The sequence below is a fragment of the Anneissia japonica genome, unplaced genomic scaffold (genome assembly GCF_011630105.1).
Source record: "Anneissia japonica isolate Jap-2015-1 unplaced genomic scaffold, ASM1163010v1 scaffold1665_len535045_cov187, whole genome shotgun sequence".
NCBI classification, from domain to species: Eukaryota; Metazoa; Echinodermata; class Crinoidea; order Comatulida; family Comatulidae; genus Anneissia; species Anneissia japonica.
In genome coordinates this window covers 252,440-277,902 of record NW_022727261.1, presented here as the reverse complement: position 1 = coordinate 277,902, position 25,463 = coordinate 252,440, and the positions used below count along the sequence as shown (strand labels likewise).

At 35.4% G+C, this 25,463-nt stretch overlaps 1 protein-coding gene across 5 annotated transcripts in view; it reads right to left on the bottom strand.

The window, feature by feature from the left end:
- The window catches only part of LOC117113656 (gamma-aminobutyric acid type B receptor subunit 2-like), a 94,717-nt gene that overhangs the window by 32,204 nt on the left and 37,050 nt on the right, over positions 1-25,463 (bottom strand). For 3 of the 5 annotated variants that reach the window (XM_033257062.1, XM_033257063.1, XM_033257061.1), the window contains one exon: positions 6,742-6,879. In XM_033257062.1, the coding sequence (XP_033112953.1) occupies positions 6,742-6,879 (138 nt within the window). Of the gene's footprint in view, positions 1-6,741; positions 6,880-22,440; positions 22,460-22,720; positions 22,740-25,463 lie in introns of those variants that run through there. The other 2 variants (XM_033257064.1, XM_033257065.1) reach the window with 2 other exon arrangements.

Sequence of the window (25,463 nt, the reverse complement as noted above, 5' to 3'; positions counted from 1 at the left end):
TTAAATTCTAAATACAAATTATTTAATTTATATTATATTTAAGTATCTAAAGCTCTGTCAAGATTTTCAAATTTTATTTTGACAAAAAAATTGTGATGTGCCTATATATGGTCATGATGTGCCTATATATGGTCATGATGTGCCTATATATGGTCATGATGTGATGTCATCATGACCATATTTAGGTATGTCAAATAAAATGTTAATAGTCTGGCAGGGTTTTACATGGCAACCAATGTGACTGAGTTGCATGACGTTGACACGTTTATCGACTGATTCATCTGTCAATTTGAATCGATTACTAATATATCGATTTAAATAGATGAATAAACTATTAATGTTGATATTTTGTTCCATCGATTTCTATCAATTGGTCTATTGTTTGTTGCGATTTTGCATCAATATTGATCAATTGACCTATCGATTTGGATCAATTAATAAATTGATTTAGATCTATAACTAATTTAATTAAAATCCATTGATTCATCCATTTGCATTGAGTAATACATTATCTTTATTGATAAATCGGTCAATTTCGGTCAAATGATCATTTGAATCTATCAATCTGTCGGGTTGAATCAATAGATCTATTGATTTTTAATAAATTTTGGTTCATCGATTTTAATCTATTTACCTAGTTTATTTACCAAATTTACATAGCGCACTTTTCATGAATATTCATGTCGAAAAGAGCTTTACATGGTAAAATTACAAAAAAATACAAATTTAGAAATATGCCGCTCTCAAATATGACATTATTATATATACAAATTGATTAAATAATTGATTTAGAATATTTCTTGAGATTATTTATTGCAAAATTGATAATTAAAGTATACAGGCTAATTATATGAAATGTAATAAAAACCTTAAACTACATTTAATTACAATAAATTACCAATTATTATCGATTATTATATAAACTTTAAAAAAAATATATAAATGGATTGCTGACGTCACACGGCCTCAATGAAATACTTTGATAGAAAATATTAAGTATCAAGGGTTATTGAAAGAATATTATTCTGACATTTAATCTGGAATGGCAAATTGTAAACCTGAAGATTTATGTCCACAGTCTACGTTTCATGTTGGTAATTATCTCGAGGTAAATCAAAAAACGCGCTGTTGTCGTTAAGGACTTTTTGTGTGGTAAAGAATACAAAATTGCTTGACAACCAATACGCGCTCGTTTTGACGCGCTACTGTGATTTCACGAACTAACACAATCTACTTAGTTAGTGATGTGAGCGACGATATCAGCAATAGTCAACAAAGCATATCATCGTTTAGCAAACTGAACAAGATTTAAAGAGCATGAAGAATAATAATAGAATTCAAGATTGACCTTTTTCGAAACAAGTTTCAGGTCAATACGACTGTAGAGGTGATTCAGGGGTGGTCAACGTAAACTAAAATGCCTTTAATATAAATTACCTAATATAAAATAGATCAACATGTCTGTCTCCTGAAAGCCAACGTGTACTGTAGACTATTATATTATACATAGTCTGTATAATACATACAGTATACATTTGTATACATATATATATCAAATTCAATTTTTTTAAACAGACGATGATGCTCTTTTTAGAACATTTAAACACTCTTATATGAATACTGTCGAAACAAGATTGATTTTTTACATAATTGTCTGGGTATTTTACCACTTGAATTTAAAACAATAAAGTAGGCGACGGCCCAAGAAGAGATGTGACTAGAAACAGACGTACAAATATCATACGCGCGTGATATTTCAGTCGAGTGTTCACGCGCGATGATTAACATTTGCGCACACACAAGCGACGCTACTAATGGGCCTTTACTCGGGTCCATCAGGAATTCCCATGATTTGCCAGCAAGACAAAACGGTATTGCATGAGTGACCCCCAAGAAGCCAAGCAGTAGTTAATTCATGGCGTTAAAAATATATCTGTGTACCTCCATGGTTAAGTAAGGTATTTCTACTTTAATTGTATATATTATAGCTGAGCAATATATAAAGGAGCGTTATAAGAATTTGTTATAATCTAGAAATCTAGTGTGTTGTGTATAAATACAAAAATCTGTTTTTAGTGTGAAATGGTGGTACCAGAACCAATCACACTTAACTCTGCTGTAGTTCGTGTGCTCCGACTAACACGTGCGCAGACCAGAACCCCATTGACAGGAGGGAGAATGAAATAACAGTTGAATAGCCGCGTTTCCGTTTGCATGAAGCCGCTTGTGGTTGCATCTGATCCATGTTAGTGTAAATTAACCTGAAATGCGCTTTAATAAACTGGGAGCCGTCTCCTTGGTTGATTTCCACAACAATATCGATGGTAATGATGAAATTATCTTAAATGACTGCAAGCCGCTAGGTACATTTACCATCGACTGGCCCGAATTAAACTCTCCGGAGATTGTTTTCACTACGGGCAGATACCGTGCCTCATCCATCTAATTATCCGCTGGTCAGTGACGAAACACAATTAATTCTGATTAAGATGTTTAGGACATAGTAGAAAGGTTTCTTAGAACGCAAATGTAGTTAACCAAGATGTGTAGCGTCTTAATCAAAATAGACACTTAACACGTTTGGCGAATTAGCAGCCAGAATATATGTTGTCAGTCATTTTTTTTCCTGAAACTAAAGATAGTCTGTTGTTTGTGATTTGTATAAAGTATGCTATAGCTAAACCAAAACAATTTTGAACTTAAATGGTTTCCACATTCAAAGAAAGACATGGAACGAATTGAACGTATACAGGGGTTCGCTTCTAGAGGTATACTAAAGGAGAAGCGAGGAGACACTCCATATCACTCTATAGTACTACAATCTCTTACCAACTCTCTCATGGACATTCATAACTATTTTTCTGACAAAGATTTCTAAATTCTTCCTTTTACTAACTTTATATATTTATTAATTATTGTATCTACACTGTTGAAATTTATTTAATTAGTATACAATTAAGTTTATATGAACCTACTTTTTTTTCTTTTTCCTTCATTAATACTAAACTTATCTGTAATATGATCATTTCGGTAATTTTCTCCTTATATAAATTATATATCAGTTATTACATACTAAGTAAGAGCAATTTTGATTTAAAAAAAAAATTATGATAGGCCTCAGATTTCTGCTATTTATTATATTGTATTTAAATGCCTTTTATGTTTATATTTATTAATGGGGCAGCTGACTCTCAATGAGTTACAGTAAAATTTTGCTTAAGCTGCCCCTGACCATAATTTTTGTTGTACTGTACCTTTTGTAAATGTGTATTGGTCGAATAAGTAAATGAAATGAAATTACATAAACATTGATTATTAATTGCTTAATGTTGGTGTCATCGATTTCAGTTCTTAGAAACAATGAAATTGATGGATACAGCTTAAATTTCAATAGCTATCTATTATTAATATTTTATTTTAATTATTAAAAATAATAAACCGATCGATGATACTTGGAAATAAAGATTATCAGAGTCTACATAAATCTGGCCTTAAACCAAGTTGACATCAGCCAATAAATCAGCATTAATTTTAATGAAAAAGGATCTATATTTAATATTTCGTATGTTAGATTCTTGACCTTTCGCTTTTGATATTTTTTAAATGTCTAAAGCTGCGTCCCCACTATTACATTTTATGTGACAAATTTGTATAAAGTACTACAGTGTTACGTCACGATACCACGTGATGCTACTCCATTGCTATCGTTGCAAAAAGAGTTCAACCGGACGCCATTTTCGCCACTGACAACCATTGATCGCAATTTCTAACGTAATTATTAAGATGTTGTATCTTACTTTTTCTTTTTTGATTGATGATTAAATGTGTGTTCGATAACTAATATAATGCGAGCTTTTGTGTTTTTAGTACATTTTGATGGTAAATTATTAGATTTTAAAATGCCTATTCAGGAAAGCCTACGCAGTCATTCAGGCGTAATGAGCGGTAACCAACGTCTGTTGACAACAGAGAGCGCCATCTGACGCCGTGACGACACGACTGTGGTACTCTATTAATGTGCCCATGACGATGTCATATTGCACTCAAATATAGGCGTATCACAGTTATTTGTCACATAAAATTAAAAAAAAAAATAAAAAAACGTTTAAACGTCGGTCAACATTATAAAATGTCATGTGACAATGTGATATACACAGGGTGCATTGCTAGTTGCCCCAACACAATCGGTAAGGCACCCCGATTCGTCTGCAGCTCAATCGGAAAAGTTGAACCATGTTCAACCTTCCCGCCATATGTCGGCTACTGTCACCGATAGGGTAAGCGATTGTAAGGAAACCGAGCTTTACCGAAAGCTGTCAGTGATAGCGTGTAGCGATTGTATGCGTTTTACATAGTGATTCGATTTTCGGAAGGCCTTACGATCCGAAAATTCGGATTCGGTGTGAATGCAACTTAAGAATCGGGACGCTTGCATTCAGCGCATCGGAAACGCAGTCAGAATTTCGGTTCGGATTCGATGTGAATGCAGCTTTATTCTGGGTGGATATATTTTTACTCAAATAACGCCCTCTTGAGCTTGCGTTAACATTAATTTATACTGTGCTCAAGACATGTACTATATTTTAAAGAAATGCATTTGGAAATGTTAACGAGGGAATATTTCTTGAGTTTTTATTTCAAATATTAACATTTAATGTCACGTAATGTTATTACTATTAGCTTAGGTCATAAGGTGCTTATATCTATCGCCGTCAAACGTAACATTTTGATGGATCGACAGTTATTATGACGTTTTCAATTTATTGCTTGGTATACAGTACACTATAATGGTTAGTGTGAGTATGTTGAAGCAAAGAATATAAATGGCAGAAGAATGAGCGCTTCGCGTAATTTGCATTTACTTTGATGGAACGTCCGCTCTCTCTAGAATGGAGGAAAATTATTTCATGGAATGGAGAAACTAATGAAAACAAACAAACCAGAGAGTTATCTAACCAATCAAAGATATAGCGCCGCCGCTCGAATGGAGGAAAATTGCTCTCATGGACGCCCTCATGGGGCGTTCCATTATATCGCGAACTGGTTGAAGTGCGACTTTAAATGAAAGAGTTTACCGGGGAGTGGATTGTTGTTGCTAACAAGAAGTGGCTCTCTAAGTGACTGCTTTGTACGAGGTGATTTTGCCATATGGCGTTTTCATAAGGAGCAATGTTGCATTAGGGGACAACTACACCAGATCTACTTAACTTTCGTAATGTTTGTATTAATCGTAGGCCTGCACCATTGCAAGTTGAAACATTTTGTTGAAACAGAACCTCTTGGATTTCTTTGAATTGGTTGTACTTAAACGAGAATCGCAAAATAATATATCATGGTCTAAAAAATACACTTTTTTTTTGCAATATTTTTTAGATCAAATCATTGTGACGCTCAAAATGATGTTGATCGATTTAACTGATCACGGATATACTGTACCGTACATCGTATAGTTCAAAACGATTTAATTAGTTTTGCGTGTATCGATTTATGTATCCACCAATCAGCGACAAGCAACCACAACTTTAAATGGACGCTAGTGCCCGCTGTATGAACTTGATGTCCTGCAATTGTAGTTAATGCGATAAACATGAAGGCCTAATGCATAGAAATATTTTAATAAATTACCAGGAAGTGCTAGTGATCTACAGAAATTATTATTTTGGAACACAATCACATCGACATTATCATTGCTAAATCTTCTTTCGTTAAATTTGATCTATCCACATCATTATTTCAAAATGGATTTTGTGATTGCACCCTTCCTCAGAACGCTAAGAATAAGTATAGGCCTAACAGTAAAGCATCTCTTTTGCTTGCCGCTCCAAAAATCTTCAATTCGCTGTCAGCTTCTACGGCTATATAAATGCATTACGGTACTAAATAATAAAATAAAACGTACGTAGTGTGCATCTAAAGTTCAACAATAAGGTCTTTGGCTACAAATATGAAAGCTGAAAGGACATATATTGTTTTAAAATGCAGTCAATGTTAGCTTACAAATTTAAACATTTTAGTGTGGGTAATAAAACACGACGCGAACATGCATTTGGGAGTTTAGCGATTGTAAATATCGAGTCCTGGTCAAAGTGTCTGGCCGTTATTAACGCGGTATAATCCAGAGATCGTGCCACTAAGGGCAAATCAATCCGGAACATTCGACTCGTTAAAGTGAGTTGCAAAAAAGAATTATAGCTTCACGCCTAATATAACATTCCAACAGACGAAACTGTTAAAAGATATCTTCTTAAATACAACTCGCTGTGAGTTGAAACACAATAAGCAACATCCACGCACAATCAAGAAACAAGAAACAAAAAAATAACCAAGCTGTAATCAATTACAATATGCGAAATATAACAGAACGTACAATAAAGTAACTAATTCAACGGAATGTGTATGTTAAAATATGTAGATGGAAATAATATGGACAGGGAAGCATATGAAACCGCGAGCTTAAGTGTGTATTTCTAAGCGCTCATAATTGAAGCATCCTTCATCGGTTGCAAGATATCGATTTGTGCGACAGAGATTTAGTTTTACTTCTTAGAAATCAAACCAGATTACGGTATATTATATTTTGTATTTAATATTATTATTAACAGTTTATGTGTGATTATCTTCATTTGAGTTCGAAACTATTTCATGGTATTACATAATACTGGATTAAATATAGTGCGTACGCGTATACATATTATAATATAGTAATTTAAATACGTATAAGCCTATCAAGTGACAGCTTACCATTACAACGTCCCAATATTGTGTGATGGTTGCTATATGCTTCGAAACTTCTGAGCATGCGCATCCAAGGAGCATCTTCATCGGTGGTTTGCGGTAGAATTGGTCAAACAACGCATCAGCGCCAATTCCAGTGTGACACTGTATTTCGAGAGAAATATACAACATTGCCAGTCAAAAACAATAATAATTTTACCTAACGTAAACATTATAAATTATATTGTCCGATAAATTACTGCCTAAAGAAAATGATTTTATTTGGTTAAGATACCTGCCTTCCAATCTGGCCCTAGGTTTTACAGTATTCGATTATTATTTATCTATTTGTAGAAACTTAAAGAATGCAGGTGTTTGAATATGACAGAAAACGACAGATTTGTTTCTTTGATAGTTCATGATAAGGACAAACGTGATAGCATCTAAAAAAAGACATGCTAACGATATAGAAATATTAAGGTTATCGGTACGAAGACCTCGGGCTCACGCTTCCGTCCTGACGCGCAGCCTGATCTTTTAACGAATGAGAATGATTTGATCAACAACCAACTCAACACTTTCAACATGTCACCGCTAAGAATGCAAGAGAATTTAAGGCGCCTCTTTCCCTAATAATGTCAGGTCCAAGTTCGTTTAATTACTCACTTTTCACACATTTTGATGAATGCAGAACGGTTTTCAAATTACATATGTTGGTAAATATTGCGTAGATTTTATATACAATTCTGTATACATATGCGTAAACTGAAGAAAATTATGTCTAGATCTCGGTTGAGATATAGTAGTGATTAGCAAAATGTAAACGTAGGGTAAACAGCCAGAGGGAATAAAGTTTTTATTCGTTTAAAAACTCCCCCAGGCGGTCTTTTTGTGCAGAGGATAAATAAATCGTTCACTAAGGCCTATATATTACTACCGTATCCTCTTTAATTTGCTGAACAAACTGTAGTTGATTGAGTAGAAAATTCACCTTCTCACCTTTTATACCCAGTTTTAAATCATATCAAGAACCAAAATGATTTCTGTTGACGTAATAATTTTAGTGTCAATGCTCATTAAGATTTTGTTATCCCGTTAGACCATGCTGGAGAACAGTGGGTTAATAATGAGCAGGTTACCGTACTACAGTTATATATAAAGGTAATGAAACAATTCATCACTACACGCTCTGAAGTACGCTTCTATTTAGGACTAATGATGTGATTGTCCATAACCTATTGGCTTTTTAACTTCGAATCTATTATGAAATACACTTATACGTCGTGATCATTCCTCCACCTCATATTCCTCGACATCCATCCTCCATTTCATTTTTTGAAACCATTTCCCACTTTTTACCTTCTTTTACCTTTTCGTCCATCTCATTCTTTTCGTTTACCCTCTCCACCAAAAATCTGCAAAGCATTAGAAATAACAAAGATGCTGGACACATATTCGCGCATCGAATGTTATTAATAATAACTATTAATTATCTCTGTTTTTCATTTTGTTATAATTAAATCAATTTATTTTGAATTTACTTTTTGTATATATTTATATTGTATTTTCATTGTATTTGTTTTTGATAATGGAGTAAGAGCAGTTTACTGTTTGGGCTTATGCCTTTTACTTACTCCTGGCAAGAATATTGTATGTATACTTTTTACTTTGCCGAATAAATATTATTATTATTCTTATTATCGGCATCACCTCACCAAAGTGTTCGATTGGGCGGACGCTCAACTAACTGTCTTTATTTGTGCGTATTTGCGTCTATAGTTCATGCACTATACTTTTTGTATTGTGCATGAACTGTTGTATATTGTATATGACAATAAACGGAATCTTGAATAGTTGCAATATTGAAACTCATTTTTGTGCAGTTTTGACAATAGCCTGTATTATAGTACCGGTACCATCATTAACATTTAATGCGTTACTGTACCAGTTCATTATATTAGTGATTAAAATTTATGATTAATTACTCCATTACAATTCAATAATCGTTACCTGTACGCACAGAAACACGAGTAGGCATTATTCACATTATAAGAAATGGTTAGTATACGATATTCATAATAATGCCGTGTAGGTCTATAGTACATTGACTTTGTGATTCTGTTACAGCTGCTTACCTGGCGGCGGCTACCTTGACTATTTAAAGTGCTATAAGGGGTCAAAGAACTATAACGGTTACCGGATATCAATCCATCAACGCTATATAAATGTATTTGTTTATTATACTCATTCCAAGGTAGTACACACGATCCACACTTAAAGGGTGGTTATATAGCTTGGGTATTTTTTAACGATGGGCGGAAGATGAAATTTACGGATGGTGATGTTTAGGTACGCTTAACACTCAATATTTCACCACTAATATTAATTAAAATTTTAATGCATTTAATGCATTTACAATATCAATGTTTTAATTCCTTAATACTTAAAATTGTTTATATTGAAACAATCCAATCAAATATTTAAAATAATACTATTTATAATAAACGCTGGTATCTTAATAGTTACATATTATTATTATTATTATTATTATTATTATTATTATTATTATTATTATTATTATTATAATATTATTATTATTATTATTGTTATTATTATATTATTATTACTAATAAACAATATTAATGATGGCGATGATAATAAACGCTGGTATCTTAATAGTTACATATTATTATTATTATTATTATTATTATTATTATTATTATAATATTATTATTATTATTATTGTTATTATTATATTATTATTACTAATAAACAATATTAATGATGGCGATGACGTAATAATTACCGTACACAAGCACTACTGCCTTTACTTGGCGAAGCATAATTTAAAAAGCAAGCACGATGTACACCTTAGATATACTCTTCATAAACGGCTGACTTGTGCGCATGCGTAAGTATCATTGATGGTTCGCGTATGTACTTGTGGAACAAGTAAAATGCCTCTTTCATTAATCTGTTTCTTTTATAGGCCTACTCTAATCCACCTATGTATCTATTGATACGGTTACTGGCCTATATTCCATGGTTGGTCTTACTAAAATCTTGTTATTAATACGAAACATAGCTCCCTAGATAATTATTATAAAAAAAAAAGTGGGGCGCGTTTTTTTTTTATGACGTAACTCGTTAATGGCGATAACTTACGCAGATGAAGCCACAGCGACCTGCGACTTAGTTCTCTCGTAGAACAAGTTAGATGTTAGGAAGAACAGGCTGTTTTCAGAAAACGAAAATCATATAGTATAGAATTTCATAAATGATTATTTTTGTATGAGTTATAGGCCTATATTTTCCCATAGTTTACGACATTAATGTGAGAGCATTTCCATCGTTACGAGAATAACAAATACGTCTCTATAATAATACTTTTTGTAGATTTTAATCCATAATGACTTATTTAGAACAATAGAACCGGACTGATGACCACTAGACCTAAATGTTGAATTTATTGATTCGACAAGTTCAGCCGAAGACCCGAGGTTAAAACGCATGCAGATATAAAAATAAACAAATATGACTATGGATTATAACAGAAACTTCACTTAATAAAAAAATATATATTTTTCTTTATTATGATTGACACGCCCATACTATAGGCCTACTTAATAATTATTTAGTTTACCTAGTATCGTGCATTTATTTGAAATATAACCAGGGAGATCCCTGATATATAGCAAATATAGGTAAGCAAAGGCCTATAATAAGTGATATGGCGAATAATTCGCAGCTGATTAAATACTGCGGCCCTAACAATTATCTAAGGTTTAATAACGGCCCGGCTGTCTTGCACCACCGCTGTTTGTTATTTGGCTGAGAAAAATTTTTCTCATCAATTAACGAACGCTTAATTAATACCGATCAAATATTGTATGAAAAGGCCTTTAAATTGGCAGGTAATCAGTGAAAAAAATTAGGAGTAAAGATTTTGTAGTTTTTCGAAATCTGAATTATTTTAAACTTTTCATCTCATTACAAGTTGATAAATGATAATTTTTGTATGATCAGGGAACGGTGTTAACTGTTCCCTGGTATGATTTATATGTTTTATATATAATTATATTTATATATAATTTACGACAATAATGGTGGATATTCCCATCGTTACTAGATTAGCAAAGACAAATTTAAGCACTGGCTGATTATAATAACTGAATACACACCAAATGTCGGGCACTCACTGCGTCGACGACGGTCGTACGACCGTCAGCAGACGAATCAAACTCCGTTTCCTGACACGACACCGTCAGGGGCAATAATCTGAATGGATCGTCATCAAAGATACTAGAAATACAAGATAGAGTTCTCGCATTGTAAAAATGAGGCGGAAGTCGTGCCCAACGTAGGCGGCGCCCTTCTTTTCTTGCATGATGTATGTCCTAAATTCTTAGGCCTATATAAACTTGCTTAAGATAGACTTTCTCTCACTTTTGAAATTGTTTTGACAGACATCTGCATAATACAATAATTTCGTATTCACTCAATGATTCAGACCAAAGCCGAACATTAAAACAACATGAAACAGTCGTACAGATTTCCAGACGATAGGCTTAATGCATGGAAAAAAATCCAAAATTTTATTCAAGAAGCACCGAGTGCTTTCAACTTCAATTAAAAGTAAATTTGCTTTTCATATAGTATATTAAATTGTTGACATTTTGTATCTTCTTTTTCCCTATTCCATTTCCTTGTCGATGTCTGTAAATCTTAACATGAACTGAATCTATGTAAGTTTTATTTAAAAAAGCAAATCACATTTTTTTTTTCAAAACATGTTTTGAAATAAATAATAAGTTTAAAACATGAGATATATATTTTAAAAATAGGCCAGACACAAGAAAACTAGGGCATTATTATCTACTCTTCAGTAATTGAGGTCATGATGGCGTACCCGTAAGTGCATTTCTGTGTCATCAATTTCTCTCTAACTCTATCTGGAACAGGGAACCTGGAATATGAATGTAATAATTGGAATGGGCCTCAATTTTAGATATTCAATTAACATCCATATTCATAACCTTAGTTTCCTACACGCTGTCCCTTTGTACGTGAAGATGATTTCAATTTATTTTTATTAGGATACTAGCATCGTAATTTAACGACAATGAAATGCGATCCCAATGTTATTAGACTCTGAAATGAGCCAAAACTTGGCAAAACACGTTGAAAATCGATTCAAATAATAGCATTCCAATTGGTTTTTGCTGTAAATAATAACTTTCGTTCGAATTGGATTAAACTTAGAATTAGATACGTTCTGCTCGTTTGCAGATTGTTCTTGCTTCTTATGTTATATGAAGTATTATAAGAACCAGTAGCTGAAGTTAGATCATATCACGCGGGGACATGCTGCGAGTCGGTGGGGACACGCTGCGTTTCGCGTGCCTTACAGACCCAAACAGACTCTATAAACCAATCGGCAATAGTTTCATTCATCAATCAAGTACCCATACTATAGTGTAACAGCACCCACTCTAGCCATTAGTATGCACACTAATTAAAGGTCGCGTGTCCACTGATGTAAATTTCACGTCAGAGGCCTTTCACGGAGCTTACTTCGTGCGCCAAACTTTATTCTAAGCACGCCTGTCTTGTGTCCAATCTACTTTGAATATGAGAAGGTAGTTTCTATAAATTGACAACCATTTTTATTTAAATAAGAAAAGAAGTCATTAAAATCGTAATTAATGTATTGCCATGCTTCATGAATAAAATGTTGTCTTGCCATCGAGATAAGGGGTAGGTCTATACAGACATTTTAAAGGACTATGTTTTATTCAGTGGGCCTTGTAGCGTCAGTACGTATCACACCCAACCACACACGAATTAATAGATATTATTAAGTTATTATATAGTAGGCATAGGGCTTAATTACTATGATATATCTATGATAATATTGTCCACCTAGGTCTATTTCATTCGTTATCGGCCCAGTGCTACAGATTTTAACAGTTTCGCCAACCAGAAGCATGCCCTCAGTCCCTGTTCTGTTGTAGCCTCCCTGGTTGTAGGCAAATGTTCTAACAAGGTAAAAGTAACTAGTTTAAGTTCCAAATATATGAATCACCAGCTTCCTAAACAAATGTAGAACTATGTTTATGGTAAGGTGTTTCTTTTTTCATCTATAATTATTGTTTCCATAGTTGCGAAGTATAATGTTAAATAGGCCTTTCCGCTTAGCCCCGCCCCTTGGATATTGTTGCTAAGGTCCATACAACGATAGTGTTAAAACATACGCAAACACGTGCGTTTGTGGGACAACACGTGTGCTTGTTAGACGCGCGTATTCTTGGCGCTGTTTTGATTGGTCAGTTAAGTTTGATTGACACACACACTCTGGAAAGGTCTATTAAAAGTGCTAGGCAAAGATGCACGCCCCAAGCAGGAGCCATTAATAATTAGATTCATCGCACCCCGTGAACATTACAGTACTTCATAAAAGTACTCTACCACCTGGAAAGGCGCGTGTATTTTTTAATTGTTCGGTAATTGTTCGGGGTGGGGCTGTTGTTTAAGGGTCATTATCGTAGAGGCTGAGTGTACCAATACAAACAAAATACTTACGTCCACAATTGCAATTAAAATATCGACGAGTTCAGTTGAGATTTCGAGTTGGAATATATGTTACCAGTACTAATTATGAAAACATTGTAACTAGAATAATCGATACGTTATCCGCATTAATGGTAAAATAAGATTCGGTGCTTGAACTTATAGTTAATAATAAGCTATTCACTATTGAGTTAAACTAAAGTAATACGTGTTCCATAAAAGTTATTTAAGTGATGAGTGTATTAATTCGTGAAACTAGATACTAGAACATGTTACGTAATATTCATTAAAAATAGGACGGTAACGATGGGGTGAAATCGCCTCTTGTACTTTACCCTTTTCAACCATTAATTAAGTTCCAATTATCTTTTTTTTATTGGAACTATTATACATTGGGGGTTACAAAAATACCAATGACAGCAACTTTATCCTGTACATAAGCCCAGACAGCAGCCCCAAGGGACCCACGGGGATCTTATATGGTAGCAACATGATAATATCAAGCAAAGAGAGACATGAATGAAACCAACTAGGAATTATTACTTGTACATTGTAGAATGCTGACACACCGATGACAGCAATTTTTTCATGTACGTGACCTTAAACAGTAACATTAAAGGCCACGCCCAAATGACATTTAATCATGTGAAGAGAGACATGGATGAAACTTTTTCCATTGGCACTATTATGAATTGGGGGTAACAAAAATACCAATGACAGCAACTTTATCCTGTACATAGGCCCAGACAGTAGGCCTAATGACAAATGATCTGTCAGTTGCTCAACATTCCAGATATATCATACTGTATACAGTAGCTGAGGTTAGGAAATCCCAAGGGCATAAAGAATCTGGAATACTCAAAATGCCTCAAAACTGGGAATTTTCAGAACATCCTATGCTTCCGGCATTAATGTCATGTCATCATGGACCCACCAATATTACAGGTAAGAATTTCTTACATTTACATAATCTGACAATGATAATATATATAATACCTATTTATCTAGCTAATGAAGTTTAGGCACTGTCTATTTTCAACTGCTTGACTACTTCTCCATAGTGAAAAACCCAATTTTGTTTTATTTTTTAAGCCATGTATTATCTGTAAGAAGAACAACGATGAGGTGCCTGGGGTTAAGAAATACAAATCACAGGATACTGTACGAAATGCTGCAGAACGTAGACGGTCGCTTAGCCGTGACAGTTTTGCTACCGCCACACAAGACATCACCTCAATGGAATCATCTAATGATATGTATTATCATACAAGTTGCCACAGCAGATTTTGTGCAGTGAAAAGAAAGGCAGATGATGAAGTAGAAGAAGCAAAATGCCCATCACAGACATCTATGCGCTCTAAATCTGACTTACCTCAGTCCGATAAAAAGGGAGTTTTAGTCCACTGCTGCATATTCTGTTCAATTATTCGGAAGAGAATTAAGTCATGTTCGGGCAACAGATCCTTTGAAAAACTTCATAAAGTGGAAACAGTGGAAAGTAGTAGTGTATTAGTTAATGCTGCCAAACGCAACATGGGTTTAAGAAACAGTCAGAGAATACTCTCACTTGGTTCCGAAGATTTAGTTGCCATTGAGGCACACTACCATAATTCCTGCAGGCTGAAATTCCTTCGTGAGACAAATGAGTTTGAAGAGGCTGGTGTTGAAATAGGTATGGGTATTTCAAACAGAAAACAGCATGAAGAAGCGTTTAAAATGTTTGTAGCGTACATTGAAAAGGAAATCCTTTTGAAACGCATTCCAAAATATGGTCCTAAACTTTTAGACTTGTATAAAGAACAGTACAAGGTGACAGGAGGGGCAGATGAAAATATTGATTTGTATACTTTGCAGACACTTGTTACCAAATTAAAGAGCACCTTTGGGGAGAGATTACTGATTAGTAAAGAATCGAAAAAGGAAGGCAGCTTCTTATATCCACAAGGTATGAGCTTCGATGAGGCAAAATTACTTTTAAAGAACACAACCATCCATGACGAGGAGATTCGATGCGCTGCCATGGCTCTTCGGTCAGAAATTCTACAAATGGAAAAAACGAAAATGCCTACTCCAACATCAGTTCACACTCTGAAACAAAATTCACCAGAACTACCACCTATGACTACACTGTTCTTCCATACCTTAGTAAGTGGTTTGGCTCCTAACCCAGGAGATGCTGCACAAAGAAAATCGTTATCGATTGCATCAGATGCAGTGTTTGCAACTACAAGGGGAAAAGTCAAGCCATGGAAAAACACATCATTGGGGCTTGGGTTGTCATCAATGCTTGGCTCAAAGGTAGCCATCACTATTCTTAATCGACTTAGTCACACAATTAGTTATGATGAGTGTAAGCGTCTGGAAACAGAGATAGCTTATACATGCCAGTCAGGAGAATTGGAGACACCTTCTGGGCTGCTGTTGCAGCAGATGCTAGCTACAGGTAAAAATAAGTTACACTACATTAGGGAAAAAAAATGTATGTTTGGTTCTTGTAATAAGCAAATACATTATTTGTGCACTATTATGACAATAATATATTTTTATTACAGGGACTGCATGGGACAATTATGACCTAAACATGGAGACACTGGATGGTAAGAATAGCCTTCATGTTACAGTTGGTATAGCGTATCAAAATGTCACCCACGAGCAAGTCATGGTAGAAGAGGCCCCAGTCACTTCAGTTGTTGGGAGACCTAGGAGAAGGTTCCAAGGGACAAAAAAGTTAGTACCTCCATTTTATGCAAACCTGAAACTGGCCACATTCAAATTTGAATGTAGTAATCAGGATGAATTCGATGATAACAACATAACTTATGATCTTGTAAGTGCAAAAAACCTGTACTTGATGTGGTTAGCCAAGTCATATTATGAACGCCTTCCCCTCTTCAATGGATTTTACTCTCAGTTCGTTCAAGATTCTCTGCCTCTGACTGTCATCGCCTACATGGACCCGATTTCGCAACCGCCAACTCGGAATGATGTTGTGCAAGAGACTATGCTGCGATCCCTGAAAGTTGCAGACGAGAACAAAATGCATTACCATCCTGTCACATATGACCTTGCAGTAGCATTGAAGGCATACTCAATCCAAGCCTTAAAAGCACCTCAATTCGATAGGTTAATTATTTTGCTTGGTCATTTTCACGTTGAATTGGCATTTTTCGGAGCTGTAGGAACATATATTTCAGATTCTGGTTTGGAATATCTGCTAACTGAGTCGAATATACTGGCTGAAGGCTCATTAAACGGGTTCATTCATGGGAAACTATACAACAGGTGTACTCGTATTCATCAAGTGTCTGCATTAGCACTCGAAAAAGCCTTGTTCAAGCGATTTCTAAGCACTGTCTGCGAAGGGGAACATGATGCAATCATAGAAGCCATTCAAGTTGTTGAAACAGAAGACACTGAAATGCAATGCAAGATTGCTGAAAGTGAAGACTTTCAAAAGTTACTTTCTAACTATGAAGATTTCTTTCATCGGTGTATCAAGAATGAATATGGTGAAACAGCAGCATTCTGGGCACTTTACATCTATCTCATCAATCGTCTATATCGCGAACTCCAGCGTGCAGTGAGGACAAATGATGTGAACCTATACATTCAAGTATTGCCTTTTCTGATTGAAACATTCTTCTCTCTAAACCGGCCAAATTATGCTCGATGGGGCTCACTGTTTCTCGAAAAGCTGAAACACATGGATCCAATAGCATTAGACATTCTAAAAGCTGGTGCTTTTTCAACTCGACGAACAACTAAGGCATACTCTAGGAGTCCAATTGATCTTACACTGGAGCAGACTGTCAACAGAGATGCTGCTTCTTCTGCCACGGGAATCACTTCTTTTGCTAACTCAGAAGGCGCATTTCGGCGTTGGTGTGTAAATCTAACCCAAAGAAGTATGGCTGTGTCTGAGATGAAAGACATGTGTGGTATCCAGCCTGGTGAAACCCCAGCTAACCAGTTGCGTAAACGAAGGATTGAAAGAGACAACAATGATGTAGATAAACTTGTTGATATGTTGAATGAAACATGTAATCCATTCGCCATAGAATCACCAACCAGGTTAGTCAACATTGCTACTGGAAAATCTGCTAGTCTGGCAACAAGTACATATCTACTAGGAACACTGCAGCGAGGAGCGAAGCTGAGTCGTGAGTTCTATAAGGAGTGTGTCACAGATGACAAAAGATTGTTGAAGACAGTGAAGCGTGTAAAGGTTAAAAACTTTGCTGCAGGAAATATGAAGGTGAAATCATCAAAGGAGAAAAAAGCTTTAGGAGCAGCTGAATGTGTTCGTGATGCATTTGGATACTTGCTATCTAAAACTGATATTGATATAAATTATGTTCTGGCTTTTCCGATTACTGAACTTCCACTTTCACTGGCACATACTGACGGTACACCAACAAAAACAAATAAAGCAACTCTTACAAAAGTGTTAGAATCAAAGCAAACATCGCAACAAAATGATGTACCAACTCTGGTTAATGCAACACTCTTTGATGGTGGACTTGTTTTACATGAAGTTTTGCCACGGCACAATGCATCAACCTATGGCAAAATAGTTTCAGATATAATGATCAAAGTGTGTTCTGCCGATGGAGATCAAGTTCATTTGCTGTTGGACAAGTATGTAACACCATCAATAAAAGACAATGAAAGACTGAAACGAGGTGCAGAGCAAGATTCAGTCAATCAATTCGTGATAACTGGAGCTGAACAACAGCAACAGAAGAAAGGCATTGAACTGTTAAAAGACGGGTCTTTCAAAGAAGCGCTTGCAACGTTTTTACTAAATGAGATAAAGAAAGATCATTACGCTCCGATTGTTGGTAGGAAGAAGGTGTATATTTCACATGGTGGTAAATGCCTTAAACTGAAAGTTAACTCATTGGGAATACTGGAAGTTGAAGAACCAACAGAGTTTCAGGGAACCCATGAAGAAGCTGACACTCTTCTGGCATTTCATGTTTACCTAACTGGCGGAAACGTAATTGTCAGGTCTTCAGACACAGATGTACTCGTCATACTAGTAGGTCTTGCCACAAAAATGACAGAAAACTCAAACATTTGGCTGGACTTTGGTTCAGCTAACACCAGAAGATTCATAAATGCTACAGACATCTCAAAAGAGCTCGAAAAGAAGCAGATAGGATTAAGTGAAGCGCTCATTGGTTTCCATGCTCTAACTGGATGCGACTTCACCTCTGCTTTTTACCGAAAAGGCAAATCTATACCGTTTACATATTTAGAGAATGCCCCAAGTCATGTCACTGCATTAAAGTCATTGTGTAGTGATACCATGCATAAATCTACAGTCACTGCATACATATGCAGGATTTATGGGTTCAAGGCACTGGATAACATTAATGAAGCAAGGTACCAGTCTTTCACTAAAATGACATGTGGTAAGAAAAATGTCCAAGTGAAAAAAATCAACTGTTCATCTTTGCCACCATGTGAGAACACACTCACCCAACACTTGTTAAGGGTGAATTATGTTTCTATGATGTGGAGGCGGGCACATACTCATGAACCAACAAAAAACTTGCACCCATTGAATTTCGGATGGATTGATAGTGGTGAAGGGAAATATTTGCCCAAATGGTTTGTGGGAAAACCTCTGCCAGACACACTAATTGACAATGAAGGTTTGAAGTCAGCACAAACTGATGAACCAAGCACAGTATCTGATGCAGAGCTTCTTGATGATGTTGATTCTGATACAGAGCTTCTTGATGATGACAAAATGGATCAGGGAGGAAGTGAAAGTACAGAGTCTGAGATTGCAGATTTTGACACTGATATTGATTATGATGACCATCCATGGAGTGATGACAGTGATATTGAATGTGAAGATGATGATTAGAACATGCTAAGCTTATAGCATAACATTTCCAGTTACTGAATTGGTACATATATTTGTTTATATAACAAATTCAAGAAAAAAAAATTAATAACAATTACATATCCAGCCCCGAAACTATTAGTTAAGTGTTTCTTGTTTTTGCTTAGTACAGCTTCAAACATGTATCTATACCTCAATGCACACTACCTCGGTTAAAGTTTTAACTATTTATTGTTTCCTAACAAATACAGGACAAAATGGAAGTTTTGCATATAAATTCTAGCCCCGAAACCTAGACTCAGAAATACCGGGATGGTGTCCGGCGGGGGATAGTTTAACCTTTATTTAAATATATCTTGTTTGTACTTTGTATTGAAGTACTAAAACGCATTGTTACCTCAATGTACAATACCTCGGTTTTTAATTTTTAAGTGTTTTTTGTTTATATTTACAAACGTAGAAAAATTAAAGTAGTTTCAGATAAAATTCCAGCCCCGAAACCTAGACTCAGAAATACCGGGATGGTGTCCGGCGGGGGATAGTTTAACTATTAGTTAAGTGTTCCTTGTTTTTGCTTAGTACAGCTTTAAACATGTTATTACCTCAATGCACAATACCTCGGTTTAAGTTTTTAAGTATTTATTGTTTTCTAACAAATACAGGACAAAATGAAAGTATTATCATAAATTCTAGCCCCGAAACCTAGACTCAGAAATACCGGGATGGTGTCCGGCGGGGGATAGTTTAACTATTAGTTAAGTGTTTCTTGCTTGTTCTTTGTATCGTACTGCTACAAACACATTGTTACCGCAGTGTACAATACCGCAGTTCAATTTTGTATGCAGTATATTAAAATCATATACGGGTAGATACTTGATTTACAATCAATCCCTAATATCACATAGAGCTTATAGACCATAATGGTGGACACATTTGTTGTAATAGTAGAAAAAGCAATGTAAAATTCTAAACTGGTATCGCTTTATTGACTAACTATAGTATATAATGCTGTTACATCTGTAACCCAGAAGAGACTGCTGTCAAAAGTTAATACATTTTATAATGTTAGTCAAATAAGGGCTACCAGGGTCTAATCCAATAATTACATATTTTTCAACAATTTGATTGAAATACACCTGATGCTGTACCATTTATCATGTATAGACAATTCATGTTCTGTAGTTTAATCCGATCTAATAAATATTTGTTACTGAGTTTGTATTTTGGCATTGTTGTATTTCATCTGAAGTCAGTGTAACGAAATCTTATTATCAAAGGGAAATCTATAGCTAAAGTAGGAAATATTTGCTGTCAATTATTTGAAAGTTCCAGTGTAAATGGTCCCATTCTTCACTTAATTCCTGTTTTATTACAAAGTTGATATCCAGAAACACTGTCTGTGTCATGATCAGGTGTTTCAGTTGCATTCTGCTATCTCTAATCATTATTAGATTCGACCATATCATACCATAAATAATAAGTCCTTTTGGGAACCTAGAGCTGCTGTCTGGGCTTATGTACAGGATAAAGTTGCTGTCATTGGTATTTTTGTAACCCCCAATGTATAATAGTTCCAATAAAAAAAAAATCATCCGTGTCTCTCTTCACATGATTAAATGTCATTTGGGGTAATTGTTCGGGGTGGGGCTGTTGTTTAAGGGTCATTATCGTAGAGGCTGAGTGTACCAATACAAACAAAATACTTACGTCCACAATTGCAATTAAAATATCGACGAGTTCAGTTGAGATTTCGAGTTGGAATATATGTTACCAGTACTAATTATGAAAACATTGTAACTAGAATAATCGATACGTTATCCGCATTAATGGTAAAATAAGATTCGGTGCTTGAACTTATAGTTAATAATAAGCTATTCACTATTGAGTTAAACTAAAGTAATACGTGTTCCATAAAAGTTATTTAAGTGATGAGTGTATTAATTCGTGAAACTAGATACTAGAACATGTTACGTAATATTCATTAAAAATAGGACGGTAACGATGGGGTGAAATCGCCTCTTGTACTTTACCCTTCTCAACCATTAATTAAGTTCCAACTATCAGGCCTTACATATGCCCCTAAGAATGTCAATCACCAACGTTGCATTAAAACTTTTTGAGACTATACAGTAATCTAAATATTGAAATCGAGTAAAACCATCTCTATGTCTTACTGCTCATACGCACTGCACTGTAAACGGATCCGAAGCCGCAACTCCTCATTCTGTGCTCGGTTTATACAGTTTTTGTTTACGTCAGGGTATGCGTCTAATTTTCAACGGTTCACACTAAACTTGACTCTGGTAAAGAGCGTCTAATTTCTGGCGATATTTTTTATATAAAAGGGGCGGATTCAGGATTTTTCAAACGGTGGGGACACTACACTTTCAGAATAGATGAGTAGCACATAACATTGATTTGAATTGGCAATTTTAAAATTTTGTGGCAAAATGGGGAGGGGGAGCACGTTCCCCGTTCCCCCTACTGGATCCGCCCCTGAATAAGCATGCAATTAATTATTTAAGAGCTTTACACATTAACTTACAGAGAAAATTATTCTGAAGAAAAAAGTTACCGTATTTTAAGAGGTGATTGCTAAACATGATTTGGTACCCTAGCGTATAGGCATATCCATCCAAAACTATAAGCAGAATGAATCATTTTCATGATAAACACATCATTTCCGACTATTTAATGCATTTCTATTAGTTTAATGTACCTGTCTTAGGCCTATGCCTCTCTCTCCGCTGTGATTAACACACGAGAATACAAGAAGTATGTCTGTGCTGACGTTTTTACGTCGAAACGGAAGTAGTCGATAAAACACACTAGATAATACAACCGTAGTGACAGCAGTCATCAGACTATCGGAAAATAGGGACAATGTAATTTCTCGTCCTTTTCATGAGTTCTAGCGCATAGCCTCCATCTCATTACGTACCATCCATGTCGTTCACATAGCAATTACTCATCAATTACGGGAGAAAACTAGGCCTAGGTGAATTATAAACTGTAGGCCTAAGCCTAAAGCTCGGCACATTACGTCGGTAGTCAACGCAAAAAAAAAATAAATAAAAAAAAAAATAACGCAACGCGACGACCCGTCGCACACCCAATCAATTTTCAATTGCTGCGTTCGTCGACGACAAGCTCTCACATATGTTGACGCGTTCGTGAGGTTTATTAGGCATGTGAAAAACATAACGTAGTGACGACAGTATTTATCAGAACTTTAACCCAAGTCAAACTGATCGGAATGCAATCATCAAATAACCACTAAGCCACAACTCTCTACTTACCTAAAATGTACAGTATGCTAATTTTAATTGATGATAAAAGTGTGTAAATTATTACAGCTAGTTCTCAACACAGTGACAAATGAGGGAGAATTAGGCCTACACCTGCTTTAATTCGCACATGAATGAAGTTATGCTTCATATAGTAGCTCGGCGGTGAACGCATGTTATTGATTAAACGTCTTTCTCTGGTTACATTTACATTGTTATGCTTAGGTAATATTTCATTGACATAATAATATAAAATAAATTTACAATATAAAGCTGGGTTAACATGACTTACTAAGGTATGCGCCGGGCACGGTATTCCCGATCATCATTTCACCCTGGTATTTGTATAGTAATTCCAGTCCTACCGCGACTAAAACCCCGGTGGACCCAAACCTGTCAATCTCTTCAACTATTAGTGGGTACCGGTATGTCTTTTAAAACTCGTAATAATGTGATAATTAACTTCGAGTCTGTATTTATTCTTCTATTCTATTGAAAATAAAATTCATATCTAACGCGCTCGCAAACCTTTTAGACGAAGAGTACAGTACACCTTAACGAGAAAGGGTAAAGAACAGTATAAAATCCAAAAGTTTGCCAAGAAATCTGCATCTGGGTGGCTGTCCCTATTGGGAGACCTGTTCATGTTACCATACCGTATTTAAAGTAAAGTAGACTTTTTTCGTTAAAAATTATCACGTTAATGTGGGGTATTCCCGATCATCATTTCACCCTGGTATTTGTATAGTAATTCCAGTCCTACCGCGACTAAAACCCCGGTGGACCCAAACCTGTCAATCTCTTCAACTATTAGTGGGTACCGGTATGTCTTTTAAAACTCGTAATAATGTGATAATTAACTTCGAGTCTGTATTTATTCTTCTATTCTATTGAAAATAAAATTCATATCTAACGCGCTCGCAAACCTTTTAGACGAAGAGTACAGTATACCTTAACGAGAAAGGGTAAAGAACAGTATAAAATCCAAAAGTCTGCCAAGAACTCTGCATCTGGGTGGCTGTCCCTATTGGGAGACATGTTCATGCTACCATACCGTATTTAAAGTAAAGTAGACTTTTTTCGTTAAAAATTATCACGTTAATGTGGACAATTATCGAAATATTTTGTAGCTATGGCGTTTGGCACACGTAGTCACTGCCGTCGTTTTGGTTTTCTGACGTAAGTGGATAAGTACCGGTATAAGCCTGGGGTGGGGGTGGGGTGCAGACGGTGCGATTGCATACTCTTATCTTGTATTAGGAAAACTAATTGTTGTATTGTATTGTATTGTTGATATGAATTATCGGTAACATTTTTAAGGTACAAGAGTGCAATTTTAGTGCACCTAGAGGCCCATATTATTCTCAAAATGTTCGCACCTCAGCCCAAACCATGGTGGTGCTGAGGTGGCATTGTATCCCCTACGCCAAATCCGGCATCCGCTCCAGGGCCTATAACGTCAGAAAGTAAGATAAGTAAACTGATTCGTGAAACATTCAGCTCTCAGGAACGTACAAGTGCATGATGTCGACCATCAAAGGATGTCTCGGTCGCCAAAGGACGCCCTCAAAAGACAAGCACGTTGGCTTCTATAGCTGTTTCTACAGCTATAATACATAACATTATGAACGCTTACGCCGCTTACGGATAAACAGTTCATGGGTAACGGAGCAAGGGTGTCGATCGCGATACGTCTCCGGCACCATGGGTCATTACTTTAGACAAACGCAAGTAAGCGTTTAATGTAATACCTCATGTGGTATCCACTTAATGTTGCATGTCCATTAAGTTCGATAAAGTCTCACTACAAAATGAATCTCATCGTTAGAAAATCAAAAAATGAGTTTATATTACATTTTGGTAGATCACATTATAAGCTTTAATTTGGTCTTTGAATGGCTTCCCTAGGATAAATAGATACAGAGGTGTTAGCATTTAAAGTTTAGGTGTATGAGAATCAGCTTTTGAGAAAATCGGCCTCAAAGATAAACTAACCTGTACAAATAATAGGACTAGAATTACAGAATAATATACGAAAAGAACACTGTTTTAGTAAGAAAATTCACTTAAAAAGTACACAATCATAAAATATAAGTATCAAGTTATTCAAAAACATTAAAATCAAAATTTAGTAAAAATGTTGCCTTTGACCTATTTTGGTGAATATCTCAATATGATCTCACCAACGATGTGTCTCATTTCGTGGTGAGACCTCACTATCACAGACACATTCACATAAATAGCATCATTTACTAGTACTATTATAACATAATCTACTATATTACCATGAAAATAGTAAATGTGATATTTTTACTATAATAAAATTGCCATTTTTTGGGTAATATTTTGTTCTTTGACTGTATTATGGTACTTTGCACAATATCAGAAGGTAATATTAGGTTACCGTGAATAATTTCGTGAAATGATACTGTATAATTTCCGACAAAATGTGACGCGTTCCGTGTAACAGTTGGTGACGCGTTTTTAAAGTTTTTACAGTGGACAATTATTGTTGCTTCTCCCGTGGCGAATGACGAATCCTGTAACGAATAGAATCAATGCTATACAAAACCATTAACCCAAGCGCGCAAATCTCATTAAGCAAGGGTTTTGCCACTTGATATTTCTCCTGGGAAATTAGCGTTGATTTTCGCATCTCTCTGTACACTCATTTTAAAATTGCTACCAGAATTGGGAATCAGTTACGAAGTACCTCATAGTTGTGTGACAAATGACGCAAAACATTTTGGTATCTACTACAATGTGTTCCGGTATTGGTAGAACTCATTACTGTAATCTCCAGCGTGCGATTCGGCTACAAACGTAGGAGAATTGACGCACGTCTGAAGCCATGGCTTTTCCTCCATTATCTCATTCTCTTCTCACAAATAATTTGAGTTATGTCGAGACGTTTCAAATAATAAAGATCTAAGGATGGGTCGAAATATTGGTTTTCTCAAATAAAGCGTTTCTAAAGTTCATACATGGTATTCGTTTCCTATGTTCTTTATTATCCTACTGAAACACACATAAAC